This window comes from Delphinus delphis, chromosome 13, assembly GCF_949987515.2.
Source record: "Delphinus delphis chromosome 13, mDelDel1.2, whole genome shotgun sequence".
Taxonomy (NCBI): Eukaryota; Metazoa; Chordata; class Mammalia; order Artiodactyla; family Delphinidae; genus Delphinus; species Delphinus delphis.
Genome location: NC_082695.1, coordinates 915190 through 929430, shown reverse-complemented (window position 1 = coordinate 929430; position 14241 = coordinate 915190). Strand labels below are relative to the sequence as shown.

General features: G+C 61.1%; 1 protein-coding gene across 1 annotated transcript in view; it reads right to left on the bottom strand.

Annotated features, from left to right (window-relative positions):
* Window positions 1-2031: 2031 nt before the first annotated feature.
* The window catches only part of GALNT9 (polypeptide N-acetylgalactosaminyltransferase 9), a 92061-nt gene continuing 79851 nt past the window's right edge, over window positions 2032-14241 (bottom strand). The window contains exons 7-11 of the mRNA XM_060029328.2: window positions 11824-12009; window positions 9715-9852; window positions 7706-7801; window positions 3851-4018; window positions 2032-2924 (exon numbers count right to left, since the gene is read on the bottom strand). Coding sequence (XP_059885311.1) covers window positions 2778-2924; window positions 3851-4018; window positions 7706-7801; window positions 9715-9852; window positions 11824-12009 — 735 coding nt within the window. The 3' untranslated portion in view covers window positions 2032-2777. The remainder of the gene's footprint in view (window positions 2925-3850; window positions 4019-7705; window positions 7802-9714; window positions 9853-11823; window positions 12010-14241) is intronic.

Genomic DNA, 14241 nt, shown 5'->3' with positions numbered 1-14241 from the left:
GGCTTTTAAGGCTTCACTCACGGCCAGTTTTATTGCCTCCATCATAGTCTTAAATTTTGGGGAAAATCTGGAATAGAGAGAGGGTTTGGGGGACTTGGGTTAGAGCTGGTGGAATTCTCTGCTGAGAATGGAGAAATTGGGACACTTCAGAGCTCTCCCAGCAGCAGGAAGCAAGGAATTGGAGGAATGGGGTCAGGATCCCCAAGGAAGGAGAAGCAGAAGAGGGTGCCCGGTGGGCAGGGCACGGGGGGAGGGGCACGTGCCACTGGGCTCGGGATGGAGGACAGTGAAGTGTAGATTCATTACTTCACCCCAGGGCAGGGGGGCCATGGAGGCATCACCAACACGCCCCCTCAGACTCCGAGGGAAGGCCAGAGCCCTCACTCTCCCCAGAGACCCAGAGTTCGCTTCTGTAACTGAGCAGAACCCTGTGTGGCCTTCTTGGGGCAGACCCCCTGCCCCTGCCATGGCCTCCGCCTGCCTCTTGTGTGCAGAAAAACTTAGCCTCCTAGGCCTTCCCCAAGTTTCAAAGAATAAATTTAATCAGAGAAATGAGAAAATGCAAAAAGAAAGGAAAATAGTCAAGCAAGACTATAATAGTTTAGTCATTAAACAAAGTCAAGGACCTTTAGTTCCTCCTCAAGGGCTGTAGATACTATGCTGAGCCGTGTCCTTGAGCTGTTTTGTGGATACCGAGACCCCCACCAGGTGGAGGAAGTTAACTCTATGCTGCCCACAAGCACGTAGACCCCAGACCGGCGGGAACCAGAAAGTTGATGGTGTTGACTCCCGATTACCTCACCACCAACCAATCAGAAGAATGTCCACAAGGTGGCCATGCACCTGGAAACCTCCTCCCTCACCCTGTCTCTTCCTTCCCCTGAAAGCCCTCAGGGAGTGCGGGGCTTCTGAGCACTATCTACCCGGACTCCTTGCTCGCTCCCTGCAGGAAACGCTGCCCCTCCCTTCACCACAAACCCGCGTCAGTAGATCAGCTTTGCTGTGTGCAGGCGGCCGGACCCAAGTTTGGTTCAGAAACACTTCTGCTTCTTTCATATCTTCCAGGAAAATTTTCATCTCTTCTTTGGGGAAAATTCCCCCACGAGAGATAAGATCCCTGGCACTACCAGAAGGGACTTTTCCTCTCCCAGAAAGAGGCACTATGGGATTAATGACTGAGAGGCAGGGAGCAAGAGGGGGGAGCCCGGAAGGTGTGGGGGATGGACTGGCTCCCCGTCTTCTGGAAGGATGGGTTGCCTGGCCACAGCACAGTGAGAACAGGTAGGATCTTCAAGCCCCCCAGCTTGAAGCCCTGATGTCTGGAAACCCTGCCAGCCTGCTTTCCGGGTTACTCTATACGAATGGGGAGAAACTTGGAAGTTACTGATGGTGCCCACAATTTCTGTCCCTGGGAGACCACCAAAGGGGCCAGGAGACCCTGTGCATGGGGTGGGGGGAGCTACGTGGGTTGGCTTTCGGGAGCTTGGCATCCCATCTACTGTTCATTTCCATGGCTGGGTGAGCCAAGCCCTGGGGCCCCTCACCGTACCGTGGCACAGCTGAGGCCTTCCACCATCAGACAGGAGGCAGGAGGAAGCAGCTAGGATTGGGAAGAAGCTAGCTTGGCACTGGACCTGATGGGGGAAAGGGACAGGCAGAACTTTTTGTCCTGCAATTTTTGTTTTTTTTTTTTTTTTGCGGTATGCGGGCTTCTCACTGTCGTGGCCTCTCCCATTGTGGAGCACAGGCTCCGGACGCGCAGGCTCAGTGGCCGTGGCTCCCGGGCCCAGCCGCTCTGCGGCATGTGGGATCTTCCTGGACCGGGGCACGAACCCGTGTCCCCTGTATCGGCAGGCAGACTCTCAACCACTGAGCCACCAGGGAAGCCCTGTCCTGCAATTTTAAGTGCAATCTTGAGAGGACCTCCTGGAGGCTCTGGGACAGCCCTGGTGGGGGTGTGCTGCTTCTCAGCTCCAGCCCTGGAGTGTGAAAGCCGCTGTGGACAGTACATAAACCGAGGGGTGTGGCCGTGTGCCAATAAAACTTTATTTATAAAAATAGGCGAGGGGCCGCGGGTCATCGTTTGCTGACCCCTGCCTTAGAGCAACACAAGAGGTGCCTGGCCCCGGGTGAGCCGCTAGAACAGGGTTCCTCCCTGGACGGCCGACCAGCTCTGGCTCCTGTGGGCGAGACATCAGGTCTGTACGGTTTAATCACTCTTTACTGGACTGAAGCAGTCACATCAGTCTCCTCGCACAAGCACTGCCGGGGGTTGTCTTTGAGGCCACGGCAGCTGCTGTCCCCATCCCCCCTCACCAGCCAGGGAGAGCCTAGCTCCGCTCGGTTTAGATGGAGGTGGTCACCGGGGCAGCCCCGCCAAAGGGCGGAGAGGTCAGGAGCTCAGAGTTCACAGGGGGCTATTGCTGCCTGGGGCTGGACGGGAGCTTCAGCACATGCAAGGAGGTGGCCACTGGCGGCTCGACAGGAATACCGTAGAAAAGGCACGTGATTCAGGTCTGGAGTTGGCGGTCAGCTGACGCGCTCAGGCAGAGCCGCCAGCTGCGGGGGGTCCGCGCTCCTGGAGGGGGAGAGGTCCCCATGTCCCCATGTCCCCAGGGCCCGCCGGCAGCTGAGAATAGGTCCCCCCCCCCCCGAGGGGATGCGGGCACGGCCAGGGCCCTCTGGGTTCCAGTGGTGGGCTGAGTGGGAGGGGCCCCACGCCTGCCCCAGGTCCTCGGGGTCTGCGCTGGGGCGGGGGCACAGGGTGAGCCTGGGGGTCAGTGCCGCCCTGGCTTGATCCAGTTTCTGATGGTCCACTTCTGCCCTGAGCACCTCTGCACCACCAGCCGGAGCCCAAAGTTGGCGTCCTTGGACATCTCCACCTCCAGGCACCGGCCTGTGTCTCTGCTCACGATGGGACCGCCCTGCACGGGAGGGAGACCCAGTCAGCCCGGGGGTCCCATCGCAAGAGCTTCTAAGGAGTGGGGGTGATACCAAGGCCAAGCGGGTCACTGCACGGCCACCTGAGACTCGGGGTCCTGACTCTCCCAGTCCCTCTGTCCCCCATCCCTCAGTCCCTCCTGACCCCCTATCCCCCATCCCTCTGTCCCCCAATCCCTCTGTCCTCTCGCCCCCGCCCCCGTCAGCCATCTCCCTTCTCCTGGAGTCCCAGGAGTGATCAAGACAGTGGACCCCAGGGCCGCTGAGACGGGCTTCTCCCCCAGAATTGTCCCCCTGACCCCTGGCATGTCTGATTTGCCCATCGGTCACCTCTGCAGGCCCTCTGGTCCCCCAGACATCAAGGGCCCTGGCCCAAACCCAAGGACCCCCAAGCTCATGTCCTGTACGTCCTCTATCCTTCTCCAGACAGGTCCCTCCCATGCACGCTGGCCCTCAGCGTCCTGGCTCCAAACGCGGCCTCCTGGGGACCCGCTGGTCTTGTTGGGTCCACTTGAGACAGTGACAGCTCATCGCTGCAGCCTCTCCTGTAACCGGGAGCCCCCAGACAGGACCGTGCACGCATCTGTCCCAGGGTCTCCTGCGTGGGAGGAGTTGGGTCGATTTCAACAAATCTCTGGGGAGTCCAGTCTGGCCCCACTTGGCCAGCAGCTGGGGCGGGTCTTCCGGGGCAGTCAGACCCCATCCCTTCTGCCTAAAGCCCCTCCCCAGGAGGCCAGAAGAGGCAGCCACGGGGCTGTGAACAGCCCGGCCCTTCCCTGGCAGGTCCCCTAACGTCCGTGAGGGGGTCACGTGGGAGCAGCTGGTCCAGCCCCCGAGCCCTGCAGCCCCCGCTGCCCTCGGCTTCCCCACAGGCTGGTCCGGCGGCCCGGGGTCCCAGCAGCCCGCTGACCTGCGTGAAGTCCCACAGCCGCTGCGCTGGCCGGGCCACGTCCTCACACTTCCTCAGGGCGGGCGTGCGGCCCCTGCCGTCATCCACCAGGCACTTGGAGTCGGGCAGGAAGGCGGTGGAGCCCAGGGGGCCCAGCTGCAGCAGGCCCTCGGCGCTGTACCGCACCAGCTGGGGAGAGGCGGAGCGGGCGGTGGGCCGGGGCTGGCCTCACAGGGGCCACCCGAGGCCCTGGAGGGAATAGGTGGGGCATCGCGGGCGGGCCCAGCCCGGTCAGGGGCCAGCCTTGCTGGGGAGGGGCCGGGCCCCAAGGAGCCCCCTCGGCCCCAGGGCGCCTGAGAGGCCGTGGGCGGGGAGCCCACAGGGGATGCCTTCCGGTGGCCCTGCGGCCCCAGCCCCCTTTCTTCCACAAATTCCCCCAGCGGGATGCTCTCGGACTCCTTCCCCGGAGCTCTGCTCGGACCCCTCCCTCCATGGGGCCCAGAGCCTCGGCCTCAGACGAGGAGGAATTCACACGTGCCCCGGGCCGCCCGTCTGCCCTCGAACCGGAGGCCGCCCCAAGTTCATGGTTCCAGGTCACGTCATTTGCCAAACACCAGCTAAGTAACGCCTGTGCACCCACGAGGAAACCAGCGCTCTAGATTCCTCCGCTCCCCGGCTGTGTGGCTTTGGGCGAGTCACGCCACCTCTCTGTGCCTCGGTTTCCTCATCTGTGAGCGGGAGATGATGACAGTGCCGGCCGGGCAGGGCCACCGTGGGGAACCCACAGGCGTGTGGAGTGCAGGCTGAGCACAGCAGGTGCCGGGGTCGGTCAAGTGCTTCTCTCCTCTCCTTTCTCGCGTTTTCTCTCCCAGAAGAGTGGGCACTCGCGCGCCCTCTGCTGTGTTTCCAGTACAACCTGGTGGCGCAGCACCTCCCCTGCATGTTCGCGCGGCCCTGCGACTCTGCCACCCCCGCTTAGCATGGGGCCCACGTTCTCTCCTGCGTCCTCCTGGGGGCGGGGCGTAAACGCGCGTGGCACCTCCCACGTCTCCAGGGCGAGGAGGCCCGAGCAGCAGGGGCAGGCCGTGTGCGGAGGGGCCGAGGCCCCGGAGCGGCAGCTCACGGTGGCTCAGACGTGGCCTCACCAGCCTGCCGGGTGGGCTGGGCAGTGCCGTGCAGAGGGGTCCTGCTGCAGATCTGTGAGTAAAATAAAGACTGTGGTCCTTGCGGGCCATTCTGCCTGGGGACAGGTGGTCACAGATATGCTCGTGTCCCTTCTCTGTAAACTTTCTGAAGCCACGGAGATTTGAATATGGGGTCCGCAGCCCCTGAAATGTCCAGCACAAGCTCCCAGCCAGAGCCCCTGCCACCTGTAGCTTCAGCCTTGGAGGTAAGGCCTGGCGGAGCTCGGAAGCGGGAGCCTCAGTGCCGGGGAGCCAGCACGGCCCGTGCTCAGGGAGGTCTGTCCCAGACGCCGAGCGGGGCAGCGAGCCGGGCTGGGAAGGGCTTCGGTGACCACAGGCGTTGCCGCTGGCTTGTGGGGAAGCCGTGTGCTTTTAGAGATGCGTTCTGAAATACTCTGAGGTGAAAGGACCTGACGCCTGCAACGTGCTTTAAAATGACTCAGAAAAAAATAAATGATGCAAATACGGCCCGATCTGAACACCACTGTATCAGGATCGGGTGGAGAACCGTGTCTGTGAGGGGCAGGGACAAGCATGTGTGCTTCACGGTTACTGCTGCACGTGTTTTCCCTTCTTTTCCCTCCATAAACCTGTAAAAAGGTAAAAACTTTTCTTTGGCCGGCGGGCTGCTCTTTGCCGACCCCATGAGTGTGTGGTTGGTCATCTGAAGACTTTTCTACTTTTCTGGAAGCTTGAAAGTGGTCAGAATAAAACCTGACAGGTTAAAGGAAGGGCCTCCTAACGACCCCCAGGCTATGTCGAGTCCAGCCCAGGAGGGGTCCCATGCCCACACGGGGGTGGACGCGCCTGCCCCGTGTCCCTCTCACTCACACTGGTCAGGCCAGCGCAGTGGCCAGAGGACAGAGGGCTGGGCCCCATCGTGAGGGGTCCATGCACTGGTCTGTGTCTGCTCCCTGAAGACTGTTTACTAACCATCTGTACGTGTGCAGATTTTGGTCCGAGACTGGCTTTCTTTATGTTGTAGGCTGAACTGCTTCCCCCCAGAAGTCATGTTGAAGTCCTAACTGGCACCTGTGAATGTGACCTTATCTGGAAATAGGATCGTTGCAGAAGTGCTCAAGGTAAGATGAGGTCATACTGGGTCAGGGCGGCCCTAATCCAACATGACTGGTATCCTGATAAGCAGAGAAAACAGAGACACGAGGAGAAGGCAGGGTGCAGACCCAGCCACAGGCCCGCCCAGGCCACGCGATGACGGAGGCAGAGCCTGGAGGGATGCGGCCACCAGACAAGAGCTGTGGGACACCGGGGCGGGAAGGGTGGGCCTAGAGCCTCAGGAGGGAGCACAGCCCTGCCCAGGCCGTGATTTCAGATTTCTGGTCTCCAGGGCTGAGAGAATAAACGCCTGTCATTTACACCGGTTCGCAGTTGGCCCCAGGACACTAACACAGCCGGGGATCGGGGTTTGGGGATGTAGCTTGTCCCCGTGAACACCTCAGCAGCCTCCACTGAGACCAAACCGACTGAAGTCATTTGCAAAGGAGACACCACCACGGGCGTGTCCGGCCTGGTGGGCACATGGGTCCATCCGACCTCTCCGTGGGGCGCGGTCCCGTGGACTGGCCTCCCCGTCCACCTGTGTCCACATCCACCCTGGTTCCAGCAGCGAGGCCGCTTCTGCCGGCCGCCCCAGGGTCCACTCGCAGGTGGAGGGGGGCGCTCCCCCAGGCGTCACGCGGCGTCCTTGGAACACCCACACCTCACTCAGCCAAGCGATTCGCTGCCCCAGACACCTCCGAGGCTGGCCCCACGCTGCCTCGCTCCACAGCAGGGCTTGCTGGGAAAGGACCACCGTCTACCCAGCCACCTGGAGTCGAAGAGGAGCAGCGTGTGTCCGGCGACGCCCCACAGACGTGGCCTCTCACCTCAGGTCTGTACCGGCCAGAGGATTCCCCTCCTGCAGCTGAGGGCCCAGCAAACCGGATTTCTCCCGGGAGGCCACGTTTGCACCTCGAAGGGTGATTCTGCTTCGCTCTCTTAAGGCAAGGCCATGTGCCAGCAGGGGTCCTGTGAAGAGGCTGCAGGGGTGCCAGGGGAGCACGGTCTTCTCTGTCGCCACAGGCTTGGCACCTCCCACCCGCGATGGACCCCTGCGCAGCTGTGTCAGCACCCGTGGATGTCCCAGAGCGGGAGCAGGTTCAGAGAGCTTCAAGGGGGCCGAGTGTCATTTCGGGGGTTAATTTAAATCCCACCCACTGAGAAGAAGCATTGTCACTGCAAGCAGAAGGCGGGTCCGCTTGGGACTGGAAACATCAGGCTGCACCGGGGTCCAGCACAGCAGCACCGCCACCTCTGGAAACACACCTGCCTGGGGTCTGGACACCCGAGTGGCTGTCTTTAAAGCCCTCCAGGTGATAAGAACTGGTGGCTAATGTGAGACTTCCTGGGTTACGTCTACACTGTGGCTACCATTTACCCTCATTTTCCACTTCAGTCCACATGGCAGCCCTGAGAAATAGGTACCGTGATCATCCCCTCGATGAATAGGGAAACTGAGGCACGGGTGTCAGGTGATTCGCCCAGAGCAAAGCCGTTGCTCTTAATTTACCCAGGGCCTGAGCTCACAGCCAGCGGCATCAGAATGCCCCGGCAGGCCTGCCTCTGCCCCCCGGGAGCCACCTCCACCTGTGTTCGGGGCTGTGTCCCTCAGGAACGTCTCCGCCACCCCTACCTGGGAGGACATCCCGTGGCAGGGGTACAGGATGGCACGGTCATCGTCTTCTGCCCCCTGGTCCAAGCAGTAGCCGCTGGCTTTGCTGTTTCTCACCTACGACCAGAAATCAAAGGAGAGGCCCCGTCACAAGGGTGCTAAGTGCAGAGGCAGGCTAGAGGGGGCTTTACCGACCTGTCCCCTGCCCAGGACCTGTGGTCGCAGGAAGGGGTGGCCCTCCTGGGGTAAGAGGAGGGACGGGGGAGGGGGGAGGAAAGGAAGTGGGAGGGCTAGAAGGGGAGGGGGAGGGGGAGAGGAGGGGAAAGGGGGAGGGGGAGAAGGGAGGGGGGAGGGCGAGAAGAGGGAGGGGGAGGAGGGCGAGGAGGGGAAAGGTGGGGGGGAGGAGGGAGGGGACAGTGCCCTGGCCGGTGGGCTGGCTGCGGAGGGACTGGCTGGGCTCCTCGGAAGGGATGACCAGGCCTGGCTCTGGGGGCGATGTGGACCGACGTGCCGTGCGTGCGTGCGCGTGTGGACCCGGCCACCCTCCCCAGGTGAAGCTCACCACAGAAGCGGTAGCCTCGGAAAACAGCGAGGAGGGCCTGGCTGGCTCCCGGGAACAGCCTGCCCACACTCACGCCTTTTGCCGCGTGACTGCAGCTCGTCCCCTCACCGGGGGTCGGGGGGCTACTCCCACAGCCCCCGAGTCTGGTCTGGCCTGGAGGCTTGCTCAGCAAATAGACGCAACGGAGATGGCTGTGTGCAGCTCTGAGCCGCAGGACACCTGCAGCCCCCGCTCTGCCTTGCCCCCTGACTCTACCCTGAGAACAAGCCAGCTGCCCGCTGGGGGTGACAGACATGTCACCTGCGCCCCAGTGCCCTGTTGACAGCCAGCCATCCTCCAGGTGTGCGGGTGAGCCCGTCCCCAGAGACCTGATGTCAGACTGGCCGAGGTCAGGGCTGCCCGGATGACCCCTAGACGTGCGAGCAGGCACAGGGGCGCTGCCCGAACCCTCTGTGCTCTGGGGATGTTTGTTTGGCAGCACTGACTCACTGACACAGCACTCCCACCCCAACCTTGTCAGCTGGCAAAGTCCCTAACGTTACGGCTTCTGTGGGCGGGCGCTGCATGAATTCAACTCATCATGGTCAGGAGCCGCAGGGCAGCCTGGGAGGGGCTGGGAGGACAGTGGCCTCCCGCCCACGCTGCTGACGTGCATCCGTGGAGCTCCCTGTCACGTGGGAAACCTCTGTGTCCAGAGGAGCGGGGTGTACCAGGAGCTCCAGGAACAGACGGGCCTCCTGGGATTATCCCCTGCCCCAGTATCACTTCTGCTTGGCCCACCTAAGTTCATGCATTCCTTCGCCTTGGGGAGCCTGGGTCCCCGCGGAGGAGCTGAGGCCTGGGGTAGGGGGAGGCCTGTCCCCCAGCACAGACCAGGACGAGTGGGCAGGAACGCGGTGCCCTCCCCCGGCTTTAAGGAGAGGTGTGCGTGGCCGTGCACGTGGGGGCCGGTGCAGACACGTGGGTCTTCCACAGCTGGTGCCTGTTCGGGTGTGAGTCTGTGTGTCCTGTCGTGCACGCGCATGCAGGCACTGTGGCACACAGCCACGCTGTGTGTGTGAACGCACCCGTGTGCAGGGCAGGCAGCTTGGGTGGGGTCTGCATACACAGGTGAAGATGTACAGGTAGCTTTCTGTGTGTCTGTGAGCAAAACAGTGCAATGTACACTTGTGTCTGTGTGCGCTTACACCCACATGCATGTGTGCACGGGTCAATGCATGTGCATGAGGGCATGTATAAACACACGTGTGCGACACAGATACGTATGCACACACGTGTCTCTGAATCGGCTTTGTGTACCTCGGTATGCAGGCACGAGTGTGTGTCCCTGCGGCTCTTACACTGGTGTGAGTGTGCCCGTGCGCTCTGCTGGCTGCTGTCCGTGCGCGTGCGCCCGGGGACAGGCCAGGATGCCGGGAGGCGGGGCGCGGCGCGGGTGCAGGGCGCAGCCATGCCGCGGAGGCGGTACCTCTCCGTACGTGAGCGTGTCGTTGTAGGTCCTCATCTCCGGGTACACGTTGTCCAGGTACCACTTGAAGCTGCGGCACTTCAGCCTCCGGCGCAGGGCCAGCCGCTCGGACACGTCCCCAAAGTCCACGCCGGGGTTCTGCGAAGCCGGAAGCGAGGCGGGACGGGTGCTGCGGTGTGCAGAGCCCGCACCAGCCAGGCCTCTGCCCGGGGGGTTGGGGAGCCCCAGGCCCCCCATCACAGGAGCGTGCCCGCGCTCAGGGCTTCCCGGCCCTGAGCCTTGTCTGGGGGCCTTCTGCCCTCCCAGGCTCCTGGAAGGTCCAGGGCAGCGGGGCCGATGGGAAAGGCCTGGCATCTCCGGCCTGTTTGCAGCAGGATCAGCTGGAGAGCGGCCGGCCTAGACAGCCAGCCACCGGCGGTGTGTGTGGGCCAGCTCGTAACACCCTGCACCCGCCGAAGGAAAGACCTGCCCTCAGCCAGCTCCCAGGAGGTGACTTCAAACATCCCGAGTATTGTTTACGGGGGCCAGGCCAGGTCGTCTGTGCTCCAGGGTGATCTACGGGGGTCGCCGTGGGGCATCAGCTTGACCTCTGCAGGGGCCGGAGGCCAAGGCCGGGCACGTGAGCCCCGTAAATTCTGGAGGCCGAGGCTCGGGTGCGCTTCCTGGGTTGGTGATACACTGTACATGTTGTCACACATCGCAGCTGGGAGCATTAAGCGCAATTTCTGTGACTCCCCGGGAGTCATATCCTTTCATTATAATAAACCACAGCCCCCACGTAACAGCTTTTCTGAGTCCTTGTCGCCAAACACTGAACCTGAGGGTGGTCCTGGGGCCCCCGACACTCTGTGACAGGTTGGGGACGTGGGTGGGTTTGAGAAAGGCCCTCCCCAAGCCCAGGTCCCCGAGGCTCTGATACCAGCTAAGGAAGGACCGTGGGCCTGGTGTGAAGGGCAGACCCTGGGCTGGACGCGGGAGCAAATGACCCTGGGAGCCCCCCACCTACAAGGCGGCATCACCCAGACATGGGGCCGCGAATCCGACTCGGTTCAGGAGGTTGCAGTGAAGATGTTTAAAATACCAGGACGTTTTGCACGTAATGAAGATAATGTCTCTTAACTTTTTTGTTATATACACAAAGCTCTATCTGCTGACAGCTAGAAACCCATGCCCACGCGTGCCTGTGTGTATGTGTGTCCTAATAAAAGATGAAGCTCCTTCTGCGGGTGGGTGCTTCCAGGATGAGTGTACCCCAGAGACGCGAATCCTCCCGTGTCCAGGGGAGCAGAAGTGCGTGGGGCTGGGCCTGCCGCCAGTGGGGGTGAGCGGAATGGGCAGCCTGTCCTCAGCACTCCCATGCACACAGTGCACACACACGTGTACGCCCAAGCCCCTTCTCCGGGCTGCCCCGCCCCCCAGGCCCTGGTTAGGACCCTCTGGCTCACACCCAGATCCTTCTTCCCGCCAGCCACAGGCAGACCCCTCGAACAGACTCCTGCCCCCGCGCCCTGCAGGGCAGGCGGATCTGGCTGCAGACATCACACGTGGGAGAAGCCGCCACCCCCACAGCAGGCGGGCCTGAGAGCCTCGTGACAGGGTCCCGCGGGGGACCGAGTTACGTTCAGGCTCTGCCTCTTTTCAGCCGCGCACCCTCGTGTGCCTCAGTTTCCCAATCTGCCGTGTGGAAGTGATGGGGTCATCATTACGGTCATCGTATCACCGTGGCCTCGTGCAGAACTACGGGGAGAGGCTTCTGCGTGGCAAGGGGTATGCTATGAGTCCCAGGAGGGGCTGTGGTCACCCTGGGGCAGCTCTCAGCGCAGCAGCAACTGCGACCCCGCAGTGCCACGTCTGCGGCCGCTCGGGGGCTCACACCATGGAGGGAAGGAGCTCTCGGGGCGGGAGGGAGGCGTGCCAACCAGCGTCGCAGCTGCTGGAAACGGGCTCTGCTTGGTGAAGGTCATGACGTCCCTGAGCCTCACCCTGGCTGAGCTGTCCAGGAGGCCCCACCTCGCGTGGCCGGGCTGTGCCTCGGATGACCACTGAGGCTGTCCCCGGGGGCAGCCCCGCCCCCAGCCCTCCTCCTCACCACCCGGTCCACCAGCTTACGCTCATGGGGATGTTCCAGGCCATGTACACGTGGGACTTGAAGCTGTCCATCCACACCTCGGCCGCCCGCAGGGCGTTGCGCTTTGCGTAGTAGTCAATGTCGTTGTTGTAGGGCTTCTTGGTACGCTCGATGTGGGCCACGCGGGAGCAGGGCAGAACCTCCATGCTGCCGCCGCACTGCCACACCTGTGGGGACCCGGGTCTGGATGGTGGACCCGCCCCTCCCAGCAGCCACCGGGGCCAAGGGCACCCTCCTCCCTCCCCGCATCCCCTGTTCTCAGATCCCCGGGACAGGCCTTCCAGAGGGCAAGGAGGCCCGGCCGCCTGGGCCGTTCCAGCGGAAGATGCCAAAGAGAAGCCGTGGCTTTGGGTTAGGCCCACCGAAGCCTGGGGGCAAGGCTGCCTCCCCTTCTGGATTTCCCACCGAATTGCATTTCTCTTGCACGTCCCACGATCTAAACAATGGAGGGGTTTTTTTCTGATATCCTGACAATTCATTATTATCCCTTTCCTATGGCCCCTGCCACCACTCAGTGTTTGCTCTGGGCCCAGAGCCTGGCCTGAGAGGGGTTACTTCCCACCAGCAGCTGTCCTCCCCCCGCAGCTGGAAGAACCAACCTACAGTCTAATTTTAAAAGAGCAGCTTGCGGGACTTCCCTGGTGGCGCAGTGTATAAGAATCCGCCTGCCAACGCAGGGGACACGAGTTCGAGCCCTGGTCCGGGAAGATCCCACATGCCGCTGAGAAACTAAGCCTGTGCACCACAACTACTAAGCCTTCGCGCCACAACTACTGAGGCTGTGCTCTAGAGCCCATGAGCCACAACTACTGAGGCTGTGCTCTAGAGCCCATGAGCCACAACTACTGAGCCTGTGCTCTAGAGCCCATGAGCCACAACTACTGAGCCCATGAGCCACAACTACTGAGGCTGTGCTCTAGAGCCCATGAGCCACAACTACTGAGCCTGTGCTCTAGAGCCCATGAGCCACAACTACTGAGGCTGTGCTCTAGAGCCCATGAGCCACAACTACTGAGCCTGTGCTCTAGAGCCCGTGCGCCACAACTACTGAGCCTGTGCTCTAGAGCCCATGAGCCACAACTACTGAGGCTGTGCTCTAGAGCCCATGAGCCACAACTACTGAGGCTGTGCTCTAGAGCCCATGAGCCACAACTACTGAGCCTGTGTTCTAGAGTCTGCGCACCACAACTACTGAGCCTGCGTGCCACAACTACTGAAGCTCGTGTGCCTAGAGCCTGTGCGCCACAACAAGAGAAGCCACCGCAATGAGAAGCCTGAGCACCGCAAGGAAGAGTAGCCCCTGCTCGCTGCAACTAGAGAAGAGAGCCCCTGTGCAGCAATGAAGACCCAATGCAGCCAAAAATAAAATAAATAAATTTATATTTTAAAAAAAGAGCAGCTTGCTATGCAAACAGTGCTTCAAGCACCCCAGACACAGTCTCGGTCTAAAGGAAAAGTCTAAACAAACAGCTGTTTCTTCTGCAAATAAGGCTCCCCAAGTCCCTAAGCGCTAGGACCCTCACTTGCGATAGAAATGTTGTCGCATCAGGAGCTCCTTTCATGCCTGCTTGCTTCTGCGCTGCCTCACCCGACACAACTTAGCCTCACTAGACACGGGTCGTGTTAGTCTGTTCTACTCTACCCCAGCCTATGCGATCCGACCTGTGCCATGAGGCGCCCAGATATTTGTTCACACGGCTCTGGGTGTGTCCAGCTGAGATGAACTCAAGTTGGTGGGCTGAGTAAAGCAGATTGCCCTCCTCAGTGTGGGTGGGCCCCAACCAATCAGTTGAAGGCCTGAACAGAACAGAAAGGCTGAGGGAGGGACAGTTCACTCTTTGCCTGACGGTCATCGAGCTGGGCTGCTGGTCTTCTCCTGCCTTCAGACTTGGTCTGGAACCACACCCTCAGCTCTCCTGGGCCTCCAGCTAGCCAACTGCAGGTCTTGGACTTCTGAGGCTCCGTAACTGTGTGGGCCAATTCCTCATCATCTCTGGATAACCCAGACTAATGTCCTACCCTATCTTATCCCACCCTACCCCATCCCACTGAAAAAATGCTGGTGCAACCCACCAGGTCGACTTCACCATGAACAACTCAGTCTGATCAACTTGGCCCAAGCTCTCTTCGGTCAGATTCTTACCCCTAAGCCTCTTCTAATTCAGACATTTTGGAAATGCCAGGCATGTGCTTACTCGCCTCATCTCACTCAACCCACCACGACCCAGGAAGGACGGGTACCACAGGCAATGTTCTCCTCACTGTACAGAAGAAGATACCGAGGGTCAGAGAGGTTAAGCCAGTCACACGAGCTCACGGGACCTGACCAGGCCTGACTGATGCCACAGCCTCTTAATGTCAGTGCTGTGCTGGTCATACCTCCCCCACACGGCCACTGT